The sequence below is a fragment of the Chroicocephalus ridibundus genome, chromosome 6 (genome assembly GCF_963924245.1).
Source record: "Chroicocephalus ridibundus chromosome 6, bChrRid1.1, whole genome shotgun sequence".
Taxonomy (NCBI): Eukaryota; Metazoa; Chordata; class Aves; order Charadriiformes; family Laridae; genus Chroicocephalus; species Chroicocephalus ridibundus.
This window is the reverse complement of record NC_086289.1, coordinates 15,938,943-15,966,770: the sequence shown is the minus strand read 5'-3', so window position 1 is coordinate 15,966,770 and position 27,828 is coordinate 15,938,943. Positions and strand designations below refer to the sequence as shown.

The 27,828-nt window shown below is 64.7% G+C and overlaps 1 protein-coding gene across 3 annotated transcripts; it reads left to right on the top strand.

Annotated features, from left to right (window-relative positions):
• The first annotated feature begins 499 nt into the window (after positions 1-499).
• LDB1 (LIM domain binding 1) lies at positions 500-27,781 on the top strand. Of its 3 annotated transcripts, none has more exons than XM_063338020.1 (11): positions 500-660; positions 21,194-21,296; positions 21,875-21,919; positions 22,143-22,218; positions 22,566-22,668; positions 22,881-23,053; positions 23,413-23,535; positions 23,682-23,765; positions 24,057-24,180; positions 24,623-24,765; positions 25,128-27,781. In XM_063338020.1, exons 1-11 carry the CDS (start codon positions 636-638, stop codon positions 25,356-25,358), a joined length of 1,230 nt encoding a protein of 409 aa, XP_063194090.1. In that variant the 5' UTR covers positions 500-635; the 3' UTR covers positions 25,359-27,781. The 3 variants fall into 3 exon arrangements, 2 of the variants coding, with proteins under 2 accessions (XP_063194090.1, XP_063194089.1); XM_063338019.1 differs by having other exon boundaries at positions 501-660; positions 24,623-24,771; XR_010071528.1 differs by lacking the exons at positions 500-660; positions 21,875-21,919; positions 22,143-22,218; ... (5 more) ...; positions 24,623-24,765; positions 25,128-27,781 and adding an exon at positions 12,189-20,725 and having other exon boundaries at positions 21,194-21,267.
• Positions 27,782-27,828: the final 47 nt, after the last annotated feature.

The following is a 27,828-nucleotide window of genomic DNA, read 5'->3' as shown; positions in this document are numbered from 1 at the left end:
CTGGGGAGAGGCGCCGCGATTCCCGGGGCCGCAGGCAGCCTGGAGGAGCGGCTCAGCCCGGCGCCACCTCTCCGGGGAGAGCGAGCCCAGAGCCCCCGGGGGATCGGGGGGCAGCCCCCGCCCTCTCCTCCGACAGCCGCAGACCCCGTGTGGGTGGAGGGGGAAGCGCCAAGGCCCGGCCGCCCACTCAGGGTCCTCAGGGCGGACGAAGCCTGACATGGCGGCGCCCACCCGCCCTCGGGGGGTGACGCGGGGGACGGAAGGGGGGGGGGGGAGCGCGCACGCACGCACGCAGCACGCACGCGCCCGCACGAGGGGAGTGAGGCGGGGGGGGGCAAGAGGACGGGACGTTCCGCGCAGGCGCAGAGGCGCGTCCGCCCGCCCGCCCGCCGCCGGCGCAGCCGCCCCCGCTCCCGCTCCGCCGCCGCCGCGGCCCCCGCCCCGCCCGCCCCCTCCACCGCCGCCGCCGCCGCCGGTCCGCGGCGCGCCTGCCCGCCCCTGGCCGTGGCCGTGCCCGCGGCCGCGCGGGGCTGCCCGCCGCCCGTCGCGCTCGCAGCCCGCGGCGCGCCGCCCATGCGAGACCCCCGCGGCCCGGGCAGCGCGCAGCGACCCCCGGCCGGGCCAGGCATGTGAAGATGTCAGTGGGCTGTGCATGCCCTGGTGAGTGCTGCGGCGGCGGGGGGGGGGGCGGGCTAGGGTCCCCGCGGCGTTTGTGGGGCTGGGGGCCCGTTGTGGGGCGGGGGTGCAAGTGGTGCTGGTTGTGGGGCAGGGACCCCATGGCGTTGGTGCTGGGGGCTGACTATGAGGCTGAGACCCCACAGCGTTGGTGCTGGCATCTGGCTATGGGGCTGGGACCCCACAGTGTTGTTGCTGAGGGCTGACTGTGGGTCTGGGACCCTGCGGCGCTGGTGCTCAGGGCTGGCTGTGGGGCTAGGACTCCATGGCATCGGTGCTGGGGGCTGGCTATGGGGTTGGGACCCCCGGTATGGATGTTGGGGTCTGGCTGCTTATGGGGCTGGGACCCCACGACGTTGGTGCTGGGGGCTGCGTATGGGGCTGGGACCCCGTGGCATTGGTGCTGGGTCTAGCAATGATACACGAGTCCCCAGGGCATGGCTGCTGGGAGCCAGCTATGGGGCTGGGGTCTCCATGGCATGGCTGCTGGAGTCTGGCTATGGGTCTGGGTCCCCAGGCCATGGCTGCTGGGACCCAGCTATGGGGTGAGGGACTCCTCAGTGTGGGTGCTGTGGTTTGGCTGTGGGGCTGGGGTCCCCATGGCACTGGTGCTGGGCTTCAGCTATGGAGCAGTAGTCAGCAAGGTGCGGGGACTGTGGTCCCAGCACTATGGTGTGGCCATTGGGTCCAGCCATGGGCATGGGGTCCCCATGGTATGGCTGCTCCAGTCTGGCTGTAGGGCTGGAGGCCCCAGGCAACGGGTGCTGGGACCCCACGGCGTGGGTGCTGGGGTCTGGCTGCGCGTCTGGGACCCCACGGCGTGGGTGCTGGGGTCTGGCTGCGCGGCTGGGACCCCACGGCGTGGGTGCTGGGGTCTGGCTGCGCGGCTGGGACCCCACGGCGTGGGTGCTGGGGTCTGGCTGCGCGGCTGGGACCCCACGGCGTGGGTGCTGGGGTCTGGCTGCGCGGCTGGGACCCCACGGCGTGGGTGCTGGGGTCTGGCTGCGCGTCTGGGACCCCACGGCGTGGGTGCTGGGGTCTGGCTGCGCGGCTGGGACCCCACGGCGTGGGTGCTGGGGTCTGGCTGCGCGGCTGGGACCCCACGGCGTGGGTGCTGGGGTCTGGCTGCGCGGCTGGGACCCCACGGCGTGGGTGCTGGGGTCTGGCTGCGCGGCTGGGACCCCACGGCGTGGGTGCTGGGTCCTCATGGCATAGAAGTTGAGGTCTGCTCACAGGGCTGTGACCCAACAGCACGTGTGCTGGGGCCCCATGTCATGGGTGCCAGTGCCAGCCCTGGGGCTGGGACCCCACAGGCAGGGTCCCACAGGGCCACTGGGCAGGTGTGCAGGTTGCACTGCGAGGGGTGACCCCGAAACAGCCCCCGTGGCTGGGGCAATAGTGCTGTGGGTTGCCCCTGTTCCCCACGTGGGTGTGGGGCATAGGGTCCCTGGAGGGGCTTGGCCATGCTGCTGGTGGGTGTGGGTGCTGGGTGCCCCCCACTGTGGCCATAGTGGGGTGCCTGCTCAAGGGCTCCTTCCCCATCCTGGCCCTCATGGGCTGGCAGGACTGCTGGGGTACCCTGGGGGGTGTGACGAGTTGGTGAGGTCTCAGTGCCCGGCAGGGATGCTCACCCAGATGCCTCAGGTCTGGGGCAGGTTTGGGGCAGCTGGCCTGGCTGCATCACCCGCTGCTGTGTGCAGGACATTGTCGTGCTGGGAGCAAGGCAGGGCAGGGGTCCCCGGAGGGCTGCCGGAGCCTTCTCCGGTGCCAGGTCCCGGTGGCAGAAGTGGGGAGCGCTGCCTGGGGGTCCAGGGAATGGGGTTCTGCTGTTTTCCCTGGGCAGCTGGTGCTTGGGGTCGCTGCGGGGGCACAGCGGGGATGCTCCTCAGCCCAGCTCCCATGACAGCATTTCCAGTGTCCCAGTGGTCCCCAGAGAGCCTCCCACCGTGCCAGGACCCCGGACCTCAACGCTGTGACAGCACACGGTTCCCGCGCATCCCCTGGGGCTGCCTCAGCCCAGGGGTTTGCATCTGGATCCCTGGGGTAGGGAAGGGGGGTGCCCCTGCATGGCAGCCCCCCGCCCCTGCACTGCCTGCGCCTCTCCGCCGTGTTTCCATGAAGCCAGGCGGCCCCTTCCCCCATCCTCCTCCTCCTCCTCCTCCTCCTCCATCTCCCACTGGAAGCTGCCAGAGCGCTGCTTCCTCAAGCAGAAAGTCACGTGAACCTCCCTGCGAGCCAGGCCCAGCAGCCACAGCACCCGCCCCGGCAGGCACCCCGCTCCCGGGGGCTGAACCCCCTCCCTGACACCCCACCACCACCATGGCCTTGGTGGGGGTCCCGCCCCGGTGGGGGTGAAGGCTAACAGTGGGGCCCCGTTGCGTCCCCCGGGAGCTGGCCCCGTGCCACCGGGAATGTCATCGCCATGTTGGTGGCCACAAAAGAGGGGGGGGGGGGTGTGTCCTCCCTCGGTGTGGTGATGGGGGGCCGTGGGGTCACCCCGCGGCTGGGAGCATCCCTGCAGATGGCTTTGTGTGGTGTGTGTGTGTGTGTGTGTCCCCGCTGCCCGCTCCCCCGTGGCGGGGAGGACACGCGGGTTCGTGCGCACACGCGTGTGTGTGTCCCCACCTCTCCCCCCCTGCTCCCCCGCCGGGGCTGGGTGGCACATCCAGCCTGCGCCCCCCTCCCCCTTTCCCTCCCCGGACTGTTTATCGGAATATAGAAAAAACAAGCTCTGCCGCTGGCCTCCCGCCAGCCAGAAACATTTAATGAGCCGCTCTGCCCAGGCTGCTCTTTGGGGCTGCATTAACTTGGAGGAGTTTCCTGCCTGGGAGCTGCTGCCGGGGGGGTCTCAGCCGCCCCCCTCTTGGAAATCATGCCCTCCCGGGGGGGGGGGTGACGCACTCCCTGCCATCCCTGGGGGTGCATCCTGCCCCCTGCAGCTCCTCTTGCACCTCCCCAGGGATGTTTTCCGTGTTCCTCGCCCCCCCCTGCAAGAGCTTTGGGGCAGGAGGGTGCTGCTTAGCTGGAAACCTTGCGCCTGAGGGTGGTGGGGAGCTGCTGGGGGTCAGTGGAGGGCTGGGGGGGTGGAGGGGGGTTTGTCACCCAGCCCAGAAATGGAGACATGAGCGGGGAGAGCATGCCGGGCTCAGAGTGGAGGTGGCAGAGGCCGGGGTGGCAGCCACCCGGTTCTGGTGCCGGTGCTGCCGTCCCCGGGCCCGCTCGGAGCAGGGCTGGCAGCCTGCCCGCTCGGCTTAGCCCCTCACACCGGGCAGGTCTGGGCATCCAGACCCCAGTGGGGTCCTGACCCCTGCGGGCTCCACATATTCTTTTTTAATTATTTTTATTACTATCATTATTTCCCCCCCGCCCCGTAGTGGTGGTGTTGGTGCAGAGAGGGGGAGGAGGGGAGTGGAGCTGTGCTCCCTCCCCATGGGGCTGGCTCCGAAGCATTCCTGAGGTCAGCGCCTTCCCTGGGACGCCTTGCATGGACCCTCCCTGTGCATCCCTGTGTCAGGAGGTAGGACTTCCCGACCCATGCGCTTTGGGTCCCCGGATGGACATGCCCGGCTGGGGGACAGCCCCTTGCCATTTCCCTCCTTTCTGCCGAGCTGGCGCCGTGCATCCCCCGCCATCACAAGGCAGAGCTGTGCCACATGCCTCCTGCGACAGATGTGCCGGGAGAGGGACAGAGGGACGGTGGCATACAGGGAACGGGCTGAACGCTGTGGGGGAGTTCTTGGGCAGCTCCAGCTATGGAGCCGAACAAGCCCCGCAGGGCTGCCTGGCACCTTGGGGTGCACCTGGACATGCTGGGGGAGGGAGCAGTGGGACCCCCAAGGCCTCATCCTGCACATCCACGTGCTCTGGCCCAGGCTCTCTTCTTGTTGCCAGTGATACTTGGATGGAAGATGCCGTTCATCCCATCTCCCTCTGTGCAGTGAAGAGCCTGCCTGGTAGATGCCACATGTGCCATGTCGCCTGGCACCTTCTGGCGAAGGCAGGATGGGGTCATGGCTACCCGGTGCTTGGCGAGGCAATTTTTCAGGGTTTTGGGCACTGGTGTGAGGCTGGACACATGGCAGCACTCCTGTTCCCAGCTTGGCTTCGTCCGGGGAACCGTGGATGGGCTGGTGCCGTACCAGTGGGCTCAGTGCTGGGTGTCTGTGCCGGGCTCGGAGTTCTCTCCAGAAATGGTGTTGTCTGGTCAACACAAAGCTGCTGTGAAAGCTGCTCCCTTGGGGAGTGGGTGGATGCCAGGCAGCAGGATGGGACCCCCAGGGCAGGGAGGTGTCCCGGTGACCCAGGAGTGCTTATAGCCAGCAATGCACTAGCAGGGTGGCTACATGCCCCGGGGCAGGGCAAGGAGCATCAGCATCCCAGTCATCCCCTGCCTGTCCCCTGCATGTTTAGCTCACTTGATTCATGCCACCCTCTCCTCCCCCCTCTGCTGTGGGATTCCCCAGCCACATCCGTGTTGCTTGTACACACGAGGCGTGGGGCTGCGTGGCGTGCTGGGAGCGTGCATGCCCATGCACAACAGCTGCCAGTGCGTCCTGCACCCCTGGCACAGCCCACGAGAGCCCCCAGCTCCCCGTGGGGTGATGCGGGTCCTGTGGGGCTGTGCTGTTGTGTGTGGTGTGGGTGCACCCCCTTCTTCACCTCGTGCCCAGGGAGCAGCTGGGTGTCGGGGTGGCGGGGCAGGGTGCCCCCTCCCCGGGGTGGCGGTGGGTGCAGGCAGGATGGGGCTGGGTGACCGTTATCGGCCTGCCTGCAGGCTGAGGCTGTGGTTTCCTGCCGGTGATGGGGGGGGAGGGTGCTGGGGAGCCGGTGGGGCTGCCAGGGGGCTGCTGGGCCCCACCTGGAGCGGGGATGATGGCAGCCATCTGCCCGGGACCCCCAGCCCCTGTCCCCGGGGGCTCTGCTGGGCAGGGATGGGGTGGCCACAGTGGGAGTGATGCTCACGGGTGATGGGTTTTGGGGTTGTTCGTGGCAGCGTGCTCACGGAGGTGCGGGGATGAAGGCTGTGCACCGCTGCGGGGCATCCCCCTTGGGCAGGGGTGCTGGGAGAGGTGGGACCCTCCCCTTCTCCCCCCGCCCCGATCTGTCAGACCATCCCTTCATCACTGTTCACCCCCTTCTCTCCCAGGCAGGTTGCTGATTGGGGTGAACGTTAGAGCGGGGTGTAATCTCCCCTGCCGCAGGCGCCAGCCCTTGCCCGGCCCTGACCCCACCCTGACCATGGGGCAGCCGATAACGCCGTGCCTGCACCCCTCTGCAGCTGCTTTCTCGGGGGGGGGGCATGGGGTGCAGCTCCCACCCCCGCTTTGCAGGGTCTTGCTCTGCCCCTGGCTTTGCAGGACCCTCAGGCAGGTCCCAGAGGTCCCCCTGCACCAGCGTGACAGTGCCTGCCCCCCTCCCCCTCCAGGACGGCCCTGCGGTGCGGGGGTGGCAGGCAGAAGCTGAGGGGGTGGGGGGGCCCCCTGCATTCTGCAGGAGCGGCGGCAACCCCAGCCCCCCCTCCTACGCGCCAAGGGGGCTGGTGCTGGGAGCGCAGCCAGGTTTCTGCAGCACAGCCCAGGTGGAGCTGCTGCCTGAGCCAGGCTGGGATGCCGGCCGTGTGCTGGGGACGGCGCTGGACGAGGGACTGGCGGGGTGTCAGCCTCCCGTGGGGTGTTTCCCCCCACGGTGGGGGCAGCTCCTGTGCCCCCCCAACTCTGCAACTCTGCAGCAGCCCCCCCAACCAACCCCTGCTCTGCTACATGCGTCCTCCTCCAGGGCCAGGGATGTGCGCAGCCCTGGGGGCTCCCCTGGAGGGCAGGGGCTCCCCGCTGCGGGCAGCGGCCCACCCTCCCTCCCTTGCTGGGGCGGTGGGTACGAGCTCTTGCCACCCTGGCTACTGCCTCCCCGCCGGCGGGAGCGGATGGCAACACGCCGCGTCGCAGGCGCGCAGCTCTGCCAGGCACGGGGCAGGCCTGGGCACCCCGACCTGCCTGCTCCAACCAGCCCGGGGTGAGCCCGGGGCAGCTGCGGGCAGGGGCAGGCAGGAGCAAGGCAGCCGGAGCTCCCTCCCTGTTGTGGCAAAGCAGAGCTGCTGGAGGAGCCCAGCGTGGGGCAGTGGTGCCTGGGGTTAGGATTCGGGGTGCCGTCTGGGCACGGGGTTGCCAAATATCCTTGCGGAGGGGCATTTCCCTGCTGAGGATGGGGAGACGCCGTCACGCTCCTCCCAGCTCGGCAGCCCCTGCCAAATCCTCTGGGCAGCCGCAGCTTGCCGAGGCGCCCTGCCTGCTGCCAGCGTGTGCGTGGCAGGAGACTCAGACTGGCAGCGAGGTCCCCCCCGAACCCCGGGGTGGACGGGGCTGGATGTCCACTCCCGGTGGGAGCTGGACCTGGAGCCGTGGGAGCTGCCGTCCCCATCCCACGGTGTCCGTGTCCCGGCTTGGCCTGGCTGGCGGGGAGGAGACGGCCGCTAACAGGAAGGACACGCATGTTAGCAACGAAAACACGGCAGCGAGAGGAAGCAGAAGCGATGCATTATTGATGGAGCTATTTGATGCTGCTATATTCGGAGAGCCACTCCGGAGCGCTCGTCAGCACCGTGTGGGGGGTGGCAAGGCGGGGGTGGGCTCTGCTGGCGGAGACTTACCTGCTTCAAGTCACCCATGTGTGGCCATGGCCCTGGGAGATATTCCCTGCTGCCTTCTGGAGGGTTTCCAACACTCAGGGAGCACAGTGACATGTGGGTGACAGGGGGGGTGCCAGCCCCGTCCTTCTCCCTGGAGGGTGGGGGTTTGGTGGGTGGCAGCTCCCAGCCGTACAGAACCCTGTGGGGATGCCAGGGGTTGGGAGGCAGAGGGGAGGGGATGGAGGGGGAGCAGCAGGCCAGGGAGCGGGGTGCTCTCCCAGCTCGAGCTCCGGGGCTGGGTGTCAAGGGCCGTCAGAAGCGGGGCTGTGCTTGTTTTCCCTTTTAAGCAGCTGTGCCTGCTCCTTGCGTGGGTGAAGGTCTTCTCGAGGGACAACGGGCAGACGCAGGATGTTGGGGGCTTTGCAGCCACGCTGTGTGTCACCCCTCCCCGCCGTGGGATCCCAGGCCCGGCTGGGCTGCTGGGACCAGCCCCAGGCCAGGAAAGGGGCTGTAAAACGAACCATTCTTGTAACATGAGAGAATCCACCTGGAGCCTCCAGAGCCATAAACCCCGGCGGCTCTGGCAGGCTGGCCCCGGGGCTGCTGCCAGAGGGGCCGGGGCTCGCTTCTGCGGGTGGCCGAGCTCTTGCAGGACGCGTGTTGCGATGTCTCAAGGACAGCATGGGAACACTGCGGGGCATTTCTCTGGTGCTGGTGCTGCGGGGAAGCCCCTTGCCAACAAGACCTGCCAGAGCCTGTCTGTGGAGCGCGCCTTCCTCTCGTATCCTGCGGCCAGCTGGGCAGTGCTGCAGCCGGCCCGCCGTGCCAGAGCAAGGGATAATGTGAGGGTGGACACACTGTAGGGACCCTGTGCACTTTGGGGTCCTGCACCCCACTGTGATCTTTCTCCACCTCCTCTTGTTTTGGAGGGGATGGGCACAGATGCGTGCACTTGGTTGCTACTTGCCCAGTGCTCATGTACTCCAGTCGTCTTCTCCGTCCACTGCGGGATGCTCGAGATGTGACCCTGTGACTTGCCACCCTGCCCTGGCAGCCAGCTTTTCCCCCAGCCCCTGGGCTTTCATCTTGCCTCTGGGAGTCTAGAAGCAGGTCTGATTTTGAAGGGTTAATCCCAGGAGCCCCCAGGATCTGCCGCCTGCCCGGCATGACTCACTGTGGAGTTTCCAGCCTCCCCCAAGCCTCTCTTCTGGGGAGACATGGAACTGTGCCTTCTCCAGCCAAAAAAGGGGGCCCCTCCTGACCCAGACACCCCCTTGATCTGGGCGTGCATTGCTTTAGCAGGGAGAGAAGCCCCCTCCCCCTGAGAGACAGGGAAGCAAAGCATATTCCTGTTTGAAAAGCGGTGGGATTTGGGAGGGATGGCTTGTCCTGTTGAAAGCGGGGCTCTGGCGTGCAAGCCGTGCCCTGCTGCAGGCTGCGTGCGTGCAATGGCACCCTGGTCTCGCCGCGATTTGGACAACTCCAGGAGATTTGGCAGCACCAGGCTAGTCCATCCCCCTGTACAGGCTGTGCCGTTTGCAGAGCTAGCAGATTTTTATTATTATTTTTTATGTAAGCTTGTGTCCGCGTCCCTGCTCTATGCCTGCTGGGGCCCCAGCTGGGTGTCAGCGTGGGCAGCCCGGGCTGCGCCCCCGGGTGTCCCTTACCTCTGCTGCCTGCTCGCCTGGGATCCTGCGCGCACGGCCACGGGGCCAGAGAGACCCGGGCATCCCCCGGCTGCTGTGGTCCCCACCAGGATCTTCCCATCCGCCTACCTGGGATGCATCCCTGTGCTCGCTCCTGCTGCCGGGCTGCTGCCCATTCCCTGGCCAAGACCTGCGGCGGGCTGGGCTTTGGGGAGCCCGGGTGGGCGTTGGGGGCCTTGCTAGGGGGAGAGTGGGGGCTGGGATCTGGAGGATGTGGTGCCCCATCCTGAAAACACAGGGAGCTGGAATTGCCCTCCGCTCCCCCCACACTGTGGGCGTGAGCACATCGTGAGGAAGGGGCTCCCCCCCCTCCCACCATCGCTGCCACACACGCTTCCCAGCTGCATCCCAGCCCTTCTGCTCTCCATCCAGCATCTATTTAATTATTAACTCGGCTATAACCATAAACAGCTGGGGCTGCTGCAGCCACGTGGACCAGTCCAGTGCTGTCGTCAGAGCCGAGCAGGGACACGTGAGCAGTCCCGGAGGGCTGCTGAGCCCCAGGATAAATTGCTCAGGGCATGCTTGCCGTGCATGCGCCGGGCCGTGGAGCCTGGGGAGCGGTGGGGGTTCCTCTCTGATCCCCCTGGCCACGGCACCGGTGCTGGGAGTCGCTGGTACAGGGGCAAAACGCCCCTTTTTGTGGTGTTTTGCAGTATTTTGCAGTAACGGCGTGGTGTTGAGCGCTGGTGGCTGTCTGTGCCTCGTGCATCCTTGAGCCCTGGAGAGGGAAGGGGGCGCGGAAGAGCTGTATTTAATGGCCTGTCTTGACCAGGAGGGCTGTGCCAGCCCGTAGCTGTCACCGGCGTGGTTTATTGGCCTAACGACAGCGGGTGGCAGCCTGCTGCAGCCCCATCTCACCTGGTGGCACGCAGATGGGGGTGGCGGGGGGACAGACGGCGACGGGGCAGCGTGTCGGGGCACTCACAGCATCCCCCGTGCCCAGTTCCCACGGCACCGACAGCGTGGGTACCTCCAAGCTGCATGTGCCTTTCGCAGAGTGGGGTTTCACTGAGGTGTTTGGGTTTACAGTGAGTTTTTCTCTCTGTTTATCTGGGTTTCACAAAGAGTTTTGCTCTGTTTATCCACGTGCCCCACAAAGTAGTGCTTGCTGCAGGTTATCTTGCGAGGTGAAGGGGAAATTAGGCAAGATGGTGGGATGGGGACCAGTGTGGGGATGGAGTTTTGCTGTGCCAAAGGATGCGGGGGACAGGAGTAGTGGATGCTGCTGCCTGTCCCTCTTCAGCACTGGTCCCAGTTAGCAGCAGGCTGGGTTGGGGAGCAGGGGACTGCCCCCAGTCCTTGGGTGCAGAGCTTTGGGGGTGCACGGGCACGGTAGGGAGGACACCCCCGAAACCTCGTGGCTGAGGTTTTGTTCCTGCCATGTGTGCACCGTCAGGGGGACGAGTGTGCTCAGCGGGGCCCGACCGGTTGTGCCTGCATTACCCCACGGCTGCTGTTTCGGGGAGGGGATGAGGCGGGGGCCCGTCTGTGCCGGGGCGTGGGAATGTGTGTGTGCCCCAGGCGTGGGCGCGTACCGGGCCGGGGGTGTGCGGGGAGGTGTCTGGGGAGACGTGCAAGCGCATGCTGGCCCGGCAGTGTGCACGCCAGCCCGCGTGCGCAGGGCGAGAGGCACCGACGCGTGTGTGTGTGTGTACCCTGGCACAGCCTCGTGTGCCAGCACGGCTCTGCAACACGGAGACGGGGGCTCTTGGGTCTGGGGGGGGGACGGATGGCCCAGGCTGGGCTCTGGTGTCCCAGCTCATGTCCCTGCTGCCCACGGAGTCTCCAGCTGCGTTGGGAGCACAGGTCTGTGCTGGTCTGGTTTGCCGGGGCAGGAGCTCACAGGGGACAGGTGTGGGGGCAAGGGGAGATTGGAAAAAAAAATGGGATTTTTTTTTTTGTAATGGAAATTTTTTTACAAAAATGGAAATTTTTTAGAAACTCGTGATTGATGAAAGAGGATGGAGTTTTGTCAAGGAAAGGCCAGCTTTCAGGTCTGCTGGCAATTGCAAAGCAGCACTTTTTATTTTTAATACCCCCTCCCTAACCAAACGGTTCTATTCTTTTGCCTCGCCAGAAACTGGGGCAAGGAAATAAGTTTCAGAAAGAAAAAAAATCCTGAAAAAACTTCAAAGAAAACACCCAAACCAAAGTAGGGGTGGGGGGGAAAAAAAAAAAAAAAAAAAAAGTGTATTTTCATTGAAACTTTCGCAGGGGGAGGAAACCTCTCCCCGCCTGGTGCCGAGTTCCTCGGCGGGACCCGGCGCCTGCATCCCCCATCCCGGGGAGCGCGGGTACGGAGGGCGGGGGGGGGGCAGCTCTCCGGGGACCCCCCTTTTTGTCCGTCACCCCCGCTCCGTGGGCACCCCCCCCTGCCGGCAGCGAGGTGCCGGGGCGGTGTTGGCTTGGGGGTGTCGTGAGTCGCGGGGGGGGGGGGGGAAGCGATCCCCGCCGCCGCCGCAGCCATTGTGGTCCCGGCCGCGGCGCAGACAAAGGAAGCGCCCCCGCCCCGCCCCGCGCCCCGCCCGCCCCGCCCCGCCCCCGCGGCGGCCCGCCGCCCGCCCGCCCGCCCGCCGCCCGCGCCGCCGCCGGACCCCCGCCCGCCGCCGCCGCCGCCGTGAGTCACCCCGCCCCCCTCCGCACACCTCCCCCTCCCCCCCCCCCCCCCGGGGAAGTTTCCCGGTCCCGGGTCCCCCCCCCCCCCCCCCACTTCGCCGCAGCCCCCGGTGGCGTCCCCGCTCGGGCGGCGGAGGGGAGGGCCGGGGTCCCGCCCGCGCCGCCCCCCGCGCCTGCGAAGTTGTGCGCGGCCGCGGCGCGCCGCCGCTCCCCGCCCGGCCCCCTGGACAGCACGGGATCCCCGCTGCAGCCCCCGCCGCTTCCCCCGCCACACCGCCCCTTCTCCCCGCCCCCCCCTACCCCGCTCCAGCCCCGTCCTGCTCCCCTCTCCATCCCTTCCCGGCTCCCCCGTCCCTCTCCTCTCCCCCAGCCGCCCTGTGCATCGCTAGCCCTCCGGCTTGTTGCCTCCCCGGCTCATCCATCCCCAGCTCCCCTGTCCGTCTGTCCCCTCCCCCGGCCTGTCCCCCCCAGCTCCCCTCTCCGTCCCCCAAGTCTCGGCTTTCGGAGAGGCACCCCCAGCCCCGCGGGGTGCTGCCGGCAGCCCCCATGCCCTGCCGTGCCCTGCTCCGTCCCAGCCCGCAGCTCCCTTTGTTCTTCCCCCCGGCTCCTTCCCCTGCCCGAGCCCCCTGACAGCTGCCCCGCGCCCTCCCGGTCCCCCCGTGCTCGCTGTCACGGGGGTCGTGGGGCCGGTGCCCGGCTCCCGGTGCTGCACGCCCGCCTCCCCTCCCTACCCGCTGCAACTTCATCCTTGCCCGTGGCTCAGAGGGTCCCGCCAACCTCCCACGGGCGCCTCGAAGGGAATATAAGGTCCAAGGGGTGCAAAGGCAGGGGGGCCCACGCACCTTCTTGCAGGAGGTGCCCCACTGGGGGGGTCCAGGCTCGGGGAGCCATGGGTGCAGGGGGCTCACCCTCCCCAGCAGACAAAGCACCGGCTGGGCCCGGGGCAGCTGGAGCGGGGGATCGGGCTGGGGATGGACGCAGCATCCTTGGAGCTGGGGGAAACTGGGTGCTGCAGCTCCAGCACAGGAATTGGGGCTGCAGAGGGGTGTCCTATGCAGGGGGGTGTTCCTCTGAAGCACACACACACCCCCCCCGGAAAGCATGCTGTGGCTGGCTGCCCTGATCCTGGGCGGCTGGCTGGCCTCTCACCTCCAGCGGTCTCTGCCAGCCCGCCCGCCCGGGATGGGAGATAAGATAACCACCCTGGGGCTTCCTCGGCTTGGGCAGCTCCCGGTCCCCTGGGTGCAGCCCTGTCTGGCAGGGACCAGGCGCCGCGGCAGGAGCCCGTTGGCTTCTGCCAAGGCTGGTGCCGCAGCCGGAGCCCAAACGAGAGGTGGTGGCCGGTCCCTGGGTGCCATGCAAGGCAAAGGGCTTTGGAGGCTGCGGGGTCCTGCCGGGAATCGCCTTCTGGGGCATGGAGCTGTGCAACCACCCCACACTGGAAACCCCCAGCTGCTTCCTTCTCACCAGGAGGGTTGGAGCCAGCTTGAGGGTCTCCAACGGGTCAGGCAGGTTGTGGGAGCAAACACCCCTTCCCAGGTTCTTCCCAGTTTCTCTCCCCATGCTTTTGATAGCATCTCATCTTAGTAGTTTTGCAGCGACTCCTCCAGCCCCGGTCAGGTATCGGCTCTTACTGCTTCTGTTTTAAGTACGGGTAAATTTCAATATGCTTATTCCTTCTTTAAAACCTCAGGTTTTGGAATGTTCTCATTGTGGGAGAATTGTGGTTTTCACTGAAGGAGAACCAAACGCGGTCTCTGCTCTCTTGATTTTGTAGAAACCCCAGGTCTGCGATCCGAGCATGCCTTAAAGTCTGGGGGGGGAAGTGCTGAGCAGAACGATGCGCAGGTTGTGTTGTTTCAAAAAGGGAAAGAAAAGTTGTGATCGGAGGGGAGACAGGCTGGCGCCGGAGGGTTTGGTGATACAGGGTTTTTGCTGTTGTGCGTTTGGTGGGGTCTTTTCCCCTCACCTGCAGCAGTTCACAATCCGTGTAAAATAGGGAGAGGCCAGTGAAAAGCCACAGAAGTTCACCTGGAGCAAAGGTGCGCTGGGCTGGGGACCTGGAGTCTCTTCCACTTTTTTTTCAGAGAGCGGTGAGAGCTGGCATCCCTGAGCCTCCCCAGCCCCTCGGGGTGCGGGAGCGGAGGGTGAGGTGGACCAGCCCAGCCCCAGGGCTCCTTCCCTCTCCTGTGGCTGGCGGGGTGGCAGCAGCGCTTGTCCTCCCAGCATGCCAGTCTTCTGCGTGCTTGCAGCTCTGCACCGGCGTGAGCTCAAGGTCTGCATGAAAAGTACAAACACCAGGTCCTGTGCGGTGGCAGGACTTCTCCTGGCCCTCTCTCTTGGAAACCTCCCGTTCTCCGAGGCACCCGGGGACAGGGTGCTCCTGCTGCTGTTTGCAGTACATACGTGTGTGTTCGTGGGTTGCAACGCTTGCCGCGATGAGGTTTGCTACCCCACCGGTTGCTGGTTTGGGGAGGACTGGTGTTGCGACCAGGGATGCCCGGCCGAGAGGGTTTCCCTGGGGCCGTGTCGCGATGGTGGAGATGGTTTCTACACCTGGGGCTGGGAGTTCGGGCTGGATCGCTGGTGCCTCTGGAGGACCAGGCAGCTGTACTCGGCCGTACCCTGTCCCTTCGCTCCCTGGGCTCTCAGTCCAAAGCCCTGGACGCCAGTGACAGCACGTGCTGCCAGTGCAGCAGCGTGGTGCGAGTCCAGCAACTGCCAGCATTTGCTCTGTCCCCAGCGCTGCCAGCGGCTGCCCTGTCCTTCGCTCAGCCACTCCCGCGTCGCCTCTTAAACCAAGTTCTAGAGAGAAAGTTCAGCCTGAGCACGGGGGGCAGAGACTTGTCCTGACAGCTCGAAGATGCGATGGCGGTACTTGGCAAGCTGCAGCGAGCAGGTTCCCACCATGCTCGCACTGTCCCTCCACTCCACAGGCATCCGTGAGTGGTCGGGACCCTGGGGCAAGTGCTGCACCCCAGCGTTGAGGTTTGCCCCCCGGGTATGCGTCACCCCGGTGTGGCCAGCTGGAAGGCACCAGCTCCCACCGACGCATCCTCGCAGTGGGAGTTATCCAGCTTTTTCCCCCCCCCCGCCCCCGGAGCGGGCGGCTGGCTGGCTGCCAGGGCTGCGGGGCTCCACCTAGGATGCAACATGGAGCGAGGCGGCTGTCGGCAGCGGGGCCGCCGTCTCCGGAGACTACGCGTCCCAGCGTGCAGCACTCGGCAGGAGCCGTTGGCAGCGGCGTGGAAGCGAGGTGGAGCGTTGCATCCCGGGATCGAGACTCTCCATGCGCCACGTGGGGGGCTGACAGCCTCCCATGCGCTGAGGTGGTGGCACTTGGGGGTCCTGTGGGTCCAGGGGATCAGCCCCGGGGATCCCCCTGTGTGGCTGGAGGGACAGACCTCAGCCTCTCCTCGACGCTTCCCTGCCCTGTGGCTCTCGGCTCCATCCCTCCTGGGCAGATCATGTCCCTTCGGAGGGCTGCCCTGAACAGCAGCCCCCCAACGCCGTGCAGAGCCATAGGGTTTTGCTCCACCACGTGCGCGGCGGGCAAGGAGCCGGGAAGCGGGAGCAGCGATGCTGGCTGCAGCCTCTGCAGGGCCACCGCCGTGGTTGGTTATGGCTGTGAGTTCTTCCTTGCTGCTGCAGAGCCTCAAAAAACCTTTGAAGATGAAAATCCTAGTTTGTCGGGAGGCTTTTTTTCCATGGGATGCTGAGAAGGGGTTTGGTTTTTCCAGCCCTGTGGTTCCCACACTGTGGTGTGTGTTGGTTTGCCGCTGCTGCCCCAGTGCGTGCTGTGGGAGGGACGGGAGCTCAGTCGCTGCAGGAGCCCCCAGGGTGGCAGGACCTTGGTGTGAAAGGGTCTGGGTGAGAGGAAAAGTGGCCAAAAATGCGAAAGGTGCATTCCTGGGGTTGAAACCATCAGCGTTTGATTACGGATCGTCTTTGAGATGGCGAGCCCAAAGGAGTAATTAGGGACAGTGGGATATTTCCCCGAGAGTCGTAGGAAATGACTGCCTCGTGGTAAGTTGATAGTAGTGGAGCTGAAACTGGGTTATCTGTGGGATTGCATCTGGGGCTTGCAGCCTTGGACGTGATTCAATTTTCAGGCTGTTTTGCAATTGGCAGGGCGTGCTCTTCTCCCGTTTTCCCTCCCGGAGAAATCCCCGTCCACGTGTCTGAATCATCTGAGGGACGAGATGGGAAGGGGGAGACTCCTGCCATCCCTAGGGTTACCACAGAGCAGTGAGGTCCCCTGGTGCTCCCGCTGGGTGCCCAGCTCTGCAGGGTGCCTTCCCGGGACACCCCGGGCTCCAGCAGAGCTGAGGCTGCGGGACCACTCTGAGCCTTGACCCTCAAATCCATATCCCAGCCCGGGCTCTCCTCGCCCGGCGCTTTTCGGGTAGCGCCGCCTCGCAGCCTGCATCAGGTTTGTCACTTTGTAATAATTAACTGCAGCTAATTATTACTTCTCTGGCCATCCCCCTGGCAAGCCAGTCGATGGAGAGGAGCACCCGCTGGTCCAGGGCGCGCTGTGTGCTGCAGCGGGGGCCTTTCGCAGGAATGCTGCAGGATGTCGACCTGGAGCTGGGGCACGCGTCCCTCCCCGCTGCCTTGCGCGCAGGGGACACCGTGCACGGCCGTGTGGTGCGGGCAGGGAGGCAGCTCGTGGTCAAGATAAACTCCGTAGCCAGCTCGGATGTGTGGCTTAAGAAAAGCGAGAGGGTAATCCCTGTGCTCAGCAGGGTGGGGGTGCTGCGGGTTTCGCCTCCGTGCGGGTCAGGGCCAGGCGACATGCTGGCCGGGTTCACTCTCTGGATGCCGCTGGGTCTGTGGAATCGTCCCACGGTCTCCTTCAGGAGCAGTGTCTCCTCTTCCCCGGACAGCCCGGCCTCCCAGCAGCTTTGGCTGGGTCGGTTCTGCATTTTCAAAGCAATTGGGGATGCTGCAAGTTGAGGGCGTCACTGAGCATGTCTCGGACCATACCTTGGTGTGTGCTGCCTGCGTTCCTGTCAGTTTAATAACAACATCGGGGTTTGCAACTGGCCTCGCTCCATCCCCTGTGCTCTGAAGAAGAGGAGAAAGAAGAGGTGAAGGCAGGTTTGTGGGAACTGCTCTGTGTGCTTCTGCCTGTCCCGGTCTCTCTGGACACTTCTCTGTGTTTGTCCCCCAGCCCTGCCAGCTTCCCTGACACCAGGCACCGTCACTGGGCAAAGCCACGTGAATTATTCCAAACGCTGCCCTGCACCCAGCTCCGGATAGCACCCTCTTGGGTAGCACCCTCCCGGCAGCCCTACCGGCGGCGGGGCTGGGCTGGGAAGATGGATTTCCTGCTGCTGTCAGGGCTCCCACACCCCAGCGAGGCAGCCCTGCGAAACAATGCCTCTATTTACACTTTAAAGCCTCGTTAGGCAGCCAGGAAGCAGCAGGCACGGTGCATGCCGGGAAGCAGCGACAGCCTTTACACGAAGGCTAGCCCCTCTTCTTAGCCGCCGCAGCCGGCGGGCTGCTGGGAGGAGCAGGATGCTCCCTGGCTGAGCTGTAACCCTGCGGCCTCTTTCAAGCCCTGCTTCTTCATTTATTTTTATCATTTTTTTGTGTGTTTTAGCCTCTGGAGTCCCTGCCTTGTCGCTGAGCTTTGCTGCTTGCACAGAAAGCCTGCTGGCTGCTCGGCCGGGGACGGCTCCTCTCTAGGATGGGGAGCACCGATTCCTGCCGGTGGCTGCAGGTGTAGGAGCGAGATGCGGGTGCCGCTCCGCCTTTGTCCTCGGCAGCTCTTTGCTCTCTCATGGGAAGATGGGGGCTTTACTCCCTGCCAGACCTCGGGGAAGGCTCTGCCTGTCCCCTGCCCGGGCAGGCAGCTCCCCGGCCGGCGCTGGTCTCAGCTCACCGTGCCCTGCAATCTCCTGGCTGTGCTGGCTCCGTGAGGTGCCCACAGCGCTCTTGGCTCTTGGGAAACCTGTCATTCCCCAGCTCTGGGGGCTTGGTTTGGGTTTTAACCGTTCCTGCTCCAGTGAACCCGCTGGGCAGTGCACCAGGACAACATTCCCCTCAGGGCTGGCAGCTCGCAGGCAGGGAAAGCGGAGGAGAAGGCAGGCGGAGGCTTGGGCAGCGCCGTGTTGTACGTGAGTCACTGGCAGAGCACCGGCCTTCCCTTCCCCGGGCACCCGCCTGCCTGGAGCTGCTTCCTTGTCCGAGCTCTTGCAGCAGCTCCGTGCGGTGCCAGCCAGCTCCGTCCTGCCCCTGGCCGGGGACCTGGCCTTGGCAGAGGGTGCTGAGCTGGGGCATCCCTCCATGGGGTTCCCTTCTGCACCTCCCCCCCGAGGAGGAGCCACGGGGCCACCCACCCACCTGTGGGCACCGCACTGTTTGCCCGGACCTGCCCGGGCTGGTAGCTCACCAGCTGCAGCGTCAGCCTCATTTTTTTCCCCTTGCCGACCGTGCACGTGTTTTTGTGGTGCTGGGCGAGCACCCAGAGATGGCCACGGGAAGCCTCTCCTGTAGGCTTTGGTTCAGCAGGGCCATCAGCCGCCCAGCAGCACCTCTGCGTGCCGTGCCGTCATGGATCCTGCCTGGATCCTGCATGCTCAAGGCAGGAAGCAGAGCAGGGGCACGGGGAGACATCGGCTGGGCTTGGCTTGGGAAGGGCCGCATCCTGCGGGTCTGGGTCACTGTGCCTGGTGGGATGGGGCTTGCAGGGAGCTGGGGGAGCATGGAGGGGAGAGGCGGTGATGGAGGGATCTCCCGGACTGGGCGGCGTGACCCTTGTGTGGGTAAAAGCTGGTGTTGGTGCTGCTGCTGCTGCTCTAAAGTAGTTGCGTTATTTCGTGTAATGCGTATAGTGGGAGCATCTCCGGTGCATGTAGAATTCAGACAGCCTGTATCAAATCCTGAGGCTATTGTTAGCAGTATTTAAAACCACTGAATCCAGTAACATGTTTTACGCTGCATTAAAAATAATACCTGGTCAGGATGCCTGTGTTGCTGAGGTCACGTAACAGGCTCCTCTCCGCTCCTATAGATCCTGAGATAGGTCACTCGGTGAAGCCCCAAAAGCAAGTTGTTTCCGTATTAACCTGCTCGGGAAGGCCCAGGATGGAAATGGATGCTTGGGGTCAGAGCAGTGGGCTGGCTCGTCTGCTGTCCAGGACAGGGGGTTAGGGAAGATCAGGAGAAGCAGAGCAGATGGAGAGTGATGTGTCCCCCTGGTGTCACCACCCCAGGAGACCTTCCTGCACCCCAATAAGCGAGATGGGGACCGAGGACAGCAAGAAACCTCGGGGGCTTTTTGCTCCTGTCTCTCAGCAGTGAATAAAAACAAAGCGTCGGAAGACGAGATCTGCTGGCTCTGATTTTTTTATTCCCCCCGAGGACACGGTGACCAGAAACAAGCAGTTCAGCTCCCTGTCTCCAGCCGCTGCTTTCCCTGCCTAATGAATCGGTTCATTTTCAAGAGAAGACACGTGCTTTTGGGAAGTTCCCTATGCATCAAGCACACTTCAACATCGTGTCACTTACCAGCAGCGAGGAGGAAATGGAAATGCTGTGTTTCCAGTGCAATTTCAGTTGAATTATAATTTCCATTAGGCACAAGTTGACAGGGATTAAAGCAGAAAGCAAAAATTCCCTCACACCAGCGCCAACCTCCCTAGCAAAAAAAAATTTTATCTATGAAAACGTTAGGTAAGAGCAATGGGCTGGTGTCGTTAGCAGCTGTATGAGAAATTGTGCCGTGCCCCACTTATCCTCGCTGCAGGCGAGCGGGAGCGAGGAGCGGGAGCAGGAAGCCCCTGGCGGAGCGTCTGGGGTGGCTCTGACCCTGCGGGACTGGTGGATGCTGGGGAGAGGCTGGGTTTGGGTTTGGCTGCCATGGGGACACACGGTAAAAAGGCACCGAGGGCTCCAAGAAGACGAGAGTCGAGGGGTGAAATGCAGGTTTCACCGTGTTGCAAGTCGGATTTAACGCCTGGGAGGTGACTCCCTCTATTTTGAACCAGCCCTCGCTTACTCAGCCACGTGTGCGACCCCCGCAACTGGGGGCTCGGGGTCCCAAGCGACTCGTCGGGGTGACAGCAGTGTCCTGGTCATTTGGGCTCCTGTGCGGGCTAACAGGTCGCAGTGAGCTGGACATCTTGTGTCCCAGTGCTGGTGGCTCCACTTTCCTTAACCCTGATGCTTTTTGCTCCCCTCCTGCATGCATCGCAGCTGGGTGACAGCTCCAGTCCTGTCCCTGCACCCTTCCCCGCGCCCTGGTGGTGCCTGGCACCTCCCAGACGATTCCCTCCACTGCTGGGCTTGCTTTCCACAGCACCGGGTGGCAATCCTGGCGGCTCGTGGGCGTCGGGAAGCACCCGGCCTGGGGCAGGGTGGCCGATGGGGATCCCGCTTTGGCCCCGGCTGCAGCCGGCATCCCGGCACAGCCGGCTTCGTGGCTCCCGCCGGCAGCGGGGCGGTGGGAGACGTGCCCGCGCACAGTGGGGCCGGCTGAGCCGGTGGAGCCGGAGCTGCCTGGCAGCCTGCCCGCCGCTGCACCCCATCCAGGTCAGCCCGTCTGCCCGGCCGCCCGCCGGGGCAGAGCCGCGTGCCTCAGCAGCACCCGGGCACAGCATGCCGGGTCCTGCCAGCCGCGGGGCCTGCCGGGGCTCCCCCGGGGCGCGGGGAGGGGTGATGGCAGCTGCCGCTCCCAGGAACCTGCCCCGGTGGTGGGAGGGGGCTAGTGAGTGTGGGAGCCCCCGGCTGCCTCTCTGGAGCCCGGATGGGGCCGGCTGTGCCGGTGTGGCTGGATCCAGAGGGCATCCCTGTCTCCCATCGGTGGGATCCCCTGGTTGCTTTCAGGGATGGGTGCTGGCTTGCACACATCATACACCCCGTTGCACACCCCTTCACACCCCATGGGCTCCTCATCCCTTGCCCTGGTGCTACAGGGGGCACTGGGGCTTTGGGGTGGTTTGATCGGGGCCGGGGGCTGGTGTGTGGGATCTCTCCCTCCGCCTGGAGCCGGCTGGCCACTGGCCTGCCCGAGCGGCAGATGGTGGCTGCCTGGGGACCCGCCATCCATCCCTCCGGGTGATTATTCACCCGTCGCCATGACGATACAAAGGTCAGCAAAAAGATCCCGTGTGATTCCCGGGTCGGGTTGGTGGGATTAGGAGCGGCGTGGGAGGGAGGGAGGGCTGGGGGGAGGATAGGGCCCAGCCGCCTCTCCCCCACCCCTGCTCACCAGCTGGACTGTCCCCTTCGGGCACCATCCCCAGAGCCCAGCCAGCTGAGAACTGACAAACTCTGGGCACCAGTGGGAAATCGCTGAGATGGGGCTGGGCCCCGCTGGCTACTGGTCTTGAGAGCTCAGCCCTGACCCTCTAGGTCCCATCCTGCATGCGGAAGGCCTGGAGCTGTGCGTGGGGTGAAGGGGCTGGGCTGGCATCGTGGGGGGGTTACAGAGGAGGGATGGGCCTGTGCTGATGGGGGCTTGGCTGGTCCTGCATCCTTCCTCCTCCTCCTCCTCACAGCAGGGTGTCTCTCCTCATGGGGTGTCCCCAGCTGACCCGTGTCCCCTCTCTCTCTCCAGGCTGTTCCTCTAAGTCGTTCAAGCTGTACTCGCCAAAGGAGCCCCCGAACGGCAACGCCTTCCCCCCCTTCCACCCGGGCACCATGCTGGATCGAGATGTGGGGTGAGCTGGGGCCCGGGGAGGGGACTGCAAGGTTGGGGATGCTCTGCAGTCTGCACCCCAGTAGCTCTCCAGTAGCATGCAGAGACTGTGGCGCATGGACTCGAGTTAGCACACGGGGAGAGAGGGGATCGGAGCAGGCACGAGTGGGACTGGGAAAAAAGGGGGATATTTGCGATGAAGAGAGCCCCCAGGTCCCTGAGCTCTGTGGGGCCAAGCCCCTGGGATAACCCCAGACAGGGAGCACTCCCAGCTCCTGCTGAAACAGCCCCTTCTCCAACCTCCGTCCTGCCTGGCACCAGGCCCAGCTGTAGAGGAGCCAGGCACGTCTCTGGAGAGCCGCGGGCCAGGTCCCAGGGGTAGCGGAGCAGCCACCGGTGTGGGAGCAGAGCCCAGTTTCAGGGGTGCAGGTCACCCCACGGGGCCGTCGGCAGCCAAGATGCAGCCCCCACCGTGCGTGGGGTCTTGCCTCCAGCGAGCCCCACCGCCTGCTGCTGTGGGCAGAGAAGGGGGAGCTGCGGCGGGCAGGGATGGAGACCCCCACCAGCACTGACCTGCCTGTGTTTCTTTGCCCACCCCAGACCTACTCCCATGTACCCACCGACGTACCTGGAGCCTGGAATTGGGTAAGCGGGGGGGTCTGGTGGGGACCCCGCTGGGAGGGGAGCTCGTGCCCGTGGCGAGGATGCCTCAGCAGGGCTGACACGCTGCTGGCCGCAGGGGTTTGGGGGGGCGTTGCTTGGGCTCTGCCCAGCCCTGGAGGGGCTGTGTGTCCTCCACCGTGGACTCGGGACCCCTCCCCTCCCCGTGGCGGCCTCCCCCCCGACTGCTTGCTCTGCTTTCCCGCAGGAGGCACACGCCGTATGGGAACCAGACCGACTACAGGATATTTGAGCTCAACAAGCGGCTGCAGAACTGGACAGAGGTGGGGAGATGGGGGAGAGGGGGGCAGTCGGGGGGGGACACACTCCCAGGTGTGTGTTCTGGGGGCGGGGTCCTCTGCGCTGTGCGCTGCCTGCCCTCATGAGCTGTCTTGGCTCTAGGAGGAATCCCCTTGGCAGCAGGTTCCTGTCCTGCTGTGCCGGTCCCTGAGCACCTTGTCCCTCACTTGGCCGTGGGACAGAGCTCATCATTCCCATCTCTGAGCGCTCAGCTGGGAGCACAGCCCTCCGCAGGCTGAACTCGTTGGCTGCTGTGCCTGGCAGCCAGCGTCTGTCTGTCTGTCTGTCTGTCGTCCCTCCCCATAACCTGGCATCTCTCTGCCATCCCCAGGAATGTGACAATCTGTGGTGGGACGCCTTCACCACGGAGTTCTTCGAGGATGACGCCATGTTAACAATCACTTTCTGCTTGGAGGATGGACCAAAGAGATATAGTGAGTAGTAGCTTGAGCCCTCCTTCCCCAGGGCATTGCTTCTCCGGCAAGAGATGTGGCGGTTGCTCTGTGCGGTGGGATGTGGGCAGGGTGTTGGAGCTCAGCTGCCCTCCATCCGGTGGGAGCTGGGGAACCCTCTCCCCACGCAGCCCCAGGGCACGTCTGTGGGAGCCAGGTTTACTGACATGATCTTTCTCCTTCTCCCGCTCCAGCGATCGGCCGGACTCTGATTCCCCGTTACTTCCGCAGCATCTTTGAAGGGGGGGCCACAGAGCTCTACTACGTGCTCAAGCACCCCAAGGAGTCCTTCCACAACAACTTTGTCTCTCTGGACTGTGACCAGTGCACCATGGTCACCCAGCACGGCAAACCCATGTTCACCCAGGTACCGGCGGCACCCACGGCTACTCCTGCCCCTCCTGCCTTGGTCCGACGTGGCCTCGCAGTGGCTGCGGTCCCACAGGGCGAGGGACACTGATTTCCAGGGCTTGTTGAGTGCCATGCTGTAATCCCATGTGCCCCAGACAGTTCCGCCCAGCGTAGCATCCCTGCAGCCCCTGCAGCATCCCCTTCTTACAGAGGTCCCCTGGACATTGTGGGCTTATGGGTTTGGCTTGTGCTGAGCCTCATCGCAGGTGGGGACAAGCCACCGGGAGGGTGTCCCCGTGTGCAGCAGTGGATTCCCAGGGGATCTGGGCTGGGGGAAGTGGGGGCAACCTGTGCCTGACCCTGTGCCCTGCTCAGGTGTGTGTGGAGGGGCGGCTCTACCTGGAGTTCATGTTCGACGACATGATGAGGATAAAGACATGGCATTTCAGCATCCGCCAGCATCGAGAGCTCATCCCCCGCAGCATCCTTGCCATGCATGTGAGTACCGCTCTGGGAGCCCCCCTGGGGCACGAGTGACACAGGGCTGCTGAGCTCCTCTCCCTGCTGTGCAGGTTGGGGGGACCTCAACGGGAGGCCGTCCCCAGCCTGGGTGCAGCTGAGCCATCTGTCTGTCTCACTCCTAGGCACAGGACCCCCAGATGCTGGACCAGTTATCCAAGAACATCACCCGCTGTGGGCTCTCAAACTCCACACTCAACTACCTCCGAGTAAGCACGTGGGAAGTGGGGGGGACACAGCTCTGCCTAGGGTGGCCATGTCTTGTGCTCTCAGCTGCCCGACACCTGGCTGCCCTGGGGTGCGGGGAGGCAGTGGGGCAGGCTCTGCAAGAAGGATCTTGCAGCTGGGCTGCAGAGAGCCGTGGGGCGGTGGGTCTGCCGGAGCCCACAGGCTCCCAGCATGGTTTGGGTCAGTGCAGCGCAGACGGCTGCCCGACAGAGGGGCTTTTGCTGAGGCTTGGAGCATCACAATCTAACCCCGTGTCTGTGTGCTCCCTGCAGCTCTGTGTAATCCTAGAACCAATGCAGGAGCTCATGTCACGGCACAAGACCTACAGCCTCAGTCCCCGGGACTGCCTCAAGACTTGCCTCTTCCAGAAGTGGCAGCGGATGGTCGCTCCTCCTGGTGAGTCTCACGCTGCCTGCTGTGCTGCCCACGGGCCTCCGGTGCTGCCCGCTCAGGCCCTGCCCTTGTCACAGCCTTCTCCCAGCCCCAGAGCCTGTCCCTGGCCTCATCTTGTGAGGCTGGGGGTGGCGAGTCAGGCAGCGGCTTGCTTTTCTGCTGGCCTGCCTTCCCTCTGGGGCAGAGCGGGGCTGCAGGCAGCCAGCGCTCCCTGCTCGGGGGCTGCCAGCCGCTTGTGGAAAGCAAAGCAGGGATGGAAATCTTCCCTGCACCCTCTCCTGTCCCCTGCGCTGGGGAAGGGGGTGAAGCTGCGGAGGGGAGGAGGGTGGTGATGCTGCCCCGCGGGGAGGGATGTGGTCCTTGCAGAGAAGGAGGGGTTTGCAGAGAAGGGGCTGGGGGGCACCGGCTCCTTGTCGGGACTGACCATGTCTCCCTCCTCTGCCAGCGGAGCCAGCGCGGCAGCAGCCCAGCAAGCGCCGGAAAAGGAAGATGTCAGGAGGCAGCACCATGAGCTCCGGCGGGGGAAACACCAACAACAGCAACAGCAAGAAGAAGAGCCCGGCCAGCACCTTTGCCCTGTCCAGTCAGGTACCTGTAAGCATCCCGTTTCCATTCTCTCTTCCTCCCCCGGGGTGGAGGGGAGGGCTCCCTGCCCCAGACCCCGGGAGTGGCTAGGGAGAGACCCCCGGGGACTGTCCAAGCGTCCCCCACTCTCTCCAGGCGATGGGGAGAAGGAGAGGGTGTCCCAGCTGCCTTCTCAGAGCTGCTTTGCTCCCCTGCAAGGGGGTGCGGATGTGCTGCCCCACGCGGTGACCGAGCCTCGGGTCCTGCGATGGAGATGAGGAGGTGGCCCTGTGGCTGGGAAAAGGGACTGCGGTGCTGGGGGCGGGGGTCTGGCGGCCCGGGCTCCCCCCACCTCGATTATGTTTCGGGACCGTCTCCCCTTTCAGGATGTGATGGTGGTAGGCGAGCCCACGCTGATGGGGGGGGAGTTTGGGGACGAGGACGAGCGGCTCATCACCCGGCTGGAGAACACGCAGTTTGACGCCGCCAACGGCATCGACGACGAGGACAGCTTCAACAACTCGCCGGCGCTGGGGGCCAACAGCCCCTGGAACAGCAAACCGCCCTCCAGCCAGGAGAGCAAGTCAGAGAACCCCACGTCGCAGGCGTCACAGTAACAGCCCCCCCGCCGCCCCGTGGACTCAGTCCCAACCGATCTACCTGTACATTTGCAACAGAGAGTGACTGGGAAGCGGCGAGGTACCGGGGGTGGATCGGCGCCGCACGGCCGATGGGGTGCACGGGCGGGCAGCCCCCAGCCCTCTCCCCCCGCCGCCTCCCCACTCCCCCCACGCCTGCCTCCCCGCCGGACCCCAGGGCAGGGGTGGGTTTCCGGGGCCGTAGCTTCGTTATTCCCCCGTCTCCCTCTTCCTCCCTGCTTCTTCCCCGGAGAGCTTGTCATCCCCGCCCCGATGTGCCCAGCCCCTGCTTGCTGAGCGGGGGGAATTAGGAGGGAGGTGTCGGCAGTGGCTGGTTTGACCGGGAAGCCGGCGGCTTGTGGATGCCGCCTGTTGGGGTCTGGCACAGCCCAGAGACCCTCCTCTTCCTCCTCCTCCCCGAGTCCTACGCTGGGGTTTGCTGGGCAGCCACCTGCAGCAGGGTTGCACGTCCCCAGCTCAACCTGGGGCTGGGTTGGGGAGCCCGGTGATGGAAAGCCTTCCGCGTGCCGCCGGCTCTGCCATGGAGCCTCCTCCGGCCGGGGTGGGATCCTGCTGTGCTGGGGGGGTGTCGAGGACGGGGCTACGTCGCATTTCCCCCTTCTCCTGCACCTTCCCCTTCCCTTCGCTCCCCAGGGGTGAGAGCGCAGCAGGGCCATGGGGGCACTCTGTGTATAGGAATTGCGTGGGGGGGGGACTTGGGAGGGGGGGGGGCACAGAGGAGCCACGGCTCTGCCAGAGCAGCCGGTGCCCTCACTCCCTGCCCGCAGCCCCAGTGTTTCCCCCCCGACCCCGCGTGAATCCACCTGGGGCCCCTTGGCAACCCTTGGCTCCCAGTACCTCCTACTTTTGTCTTTTTTTAAGGAAAAAAAAATAATATTATTAAAATTGTAAGTTTAAAAAAAAAAAAGAAAAAAAAAAATGGGAAAAGCTCCCCCCCCCCCAGCCCCCCTCGCCGGTTCCCCCCTCCCCACCCCGAGCCCTCTCACCCTGTCCTGACTTTTGTACAGGCTTCTTCTCTTGGGAGTCTCGTTTTATATCCAGTTCGGAGAGCTTCAAACCAAGGAGAGACTTTGCAGACTTCCTTTCTAATCCCTCCAGGAGCCGGGGGGGCAGCCCCCCGCCTCCCTCCTCAATGTAAATCTTGTGTGCTGTTGTCCCCGCTCCCCCCCCACCCCCCTCGGGTTCGTGTACCTCGTGCTTGTACATTTCCGCGCTGTAGACAGTGTGTACGATACTGTTCTTTCAATGTGTTATCACTAGAGCAGGTGCCTCCATTGATGTTAGGGGAAACAATGAGAAAAATAATAATTTTGGGGGTTTTTTTGGTTTAAAAAAAAAAAAAAAAAAGAAAAAAAAAAATCCCTTCCAAGACTTCTTCCAAGGAGAAGATGGGAGGTGCCGGGGGAGGGTGTTTGTGCTCACCAGCTCACCCCAGCAGCCTCCCAGGGGGGTTTTGGGGAGAGCCGGGGGTCAGGGCTGCCTGTGGGCACCCCCCGGCACGGCCCAGAGGTTGGGGTTCCAGCGAGCGCTGCTGCGGGGGGTGGCCGGGGTGGGGGGGACTGCCCTGGTGACGGGGGGGGCGGGTGTATGTGCAAGAGTGCGTGTGCGAGAGGTTTGTGTGTCTGTCTGCGTGTGTAAGGGAGCCCGGGGCAGGCGGAGCAGCCCTGCGGTTTGGGGGAGAAGGGTGGTGAACCCCACTCTCTCTGCCAGACCCCCCCCCCAGCTCCCCGCCGGGGATCCCACAGCACGTGCCCCGCTGCCCTGTGGGGCTGGGGGCTGGCAGGTGTCCCCAGGGGGCTGCCCCCCATGCGGGGGGCTCTGGCTGCAGCAGGGGTCTCGCCTGCACCCCGCATCTCGCCCGCCCGCGGCTGAGACTGCAGGGGGTGGCTGAGCCGGGGGCGGGGTGTGACATGCTGTGTCCCCCCCCTCCTTCTGCCATCCCTGAGGTCGGGCAGGGAGACAGGAGCCCCTTGGCTCAGCCCTGGCCTGATCTCAAGCCCAAAATCCCTGACAGACGCCTGTGTCGGCTCCGGGGCCTCTCCACGGGCAGCCTGGAGGCAGAGGACTCAGCCCCACGGACCCCCAGCCACAGGCACGGGGGTTTCCCCACGGCCCCTTTGCAGGTGGGGGGACACTCCCAGGGTGGGAGCCCGGTGTGGCGGGGAAGGGGGGGCTCTGCTTTGCAATTAAGGTACGATTCTCCCCGCCGTGCTGCTGGGCTCCCATGGAGGGTGTGGAGTCCCTCGCTGCCCCCCCCGCCGCCCCAGGCACACTGTAATGCCTTTTTATTTCTTTTTTTTTTTTTTTTTTTTCTTCCTCCCCTCCATAGTTTGTGCCATTTATGAGTCATGTATGGTACCAATAAAATGACTTTTCGGTTTGAGGCTGTCCTGAGCACTTATTTCTGAGCATCGGACCTGGCCAATGT

Bases quoted from the DNA above. Each gene is read 5' to 3' on its own strand.
- LDB1 (XM_063338019.1), top strand. From the start codon at position 636: ATGTCAGTGGGCTGTGCATGCCCTG. The intron at 661-21,193 runs GTGAGTGCTGCG...CTCTCTCTCCAG, and splicing joins AGTGGGCTGTGCATGCCCTG to GCTGTTCCTCTAAGTCGTTC. The intron at 22,669-22,880 runs GTGAGTAGTAGC...CTCCCGCTCCAG, and splicing joins GGATGGACCAAAGAGATATA to CGATCGGCCGGACTCTGATT.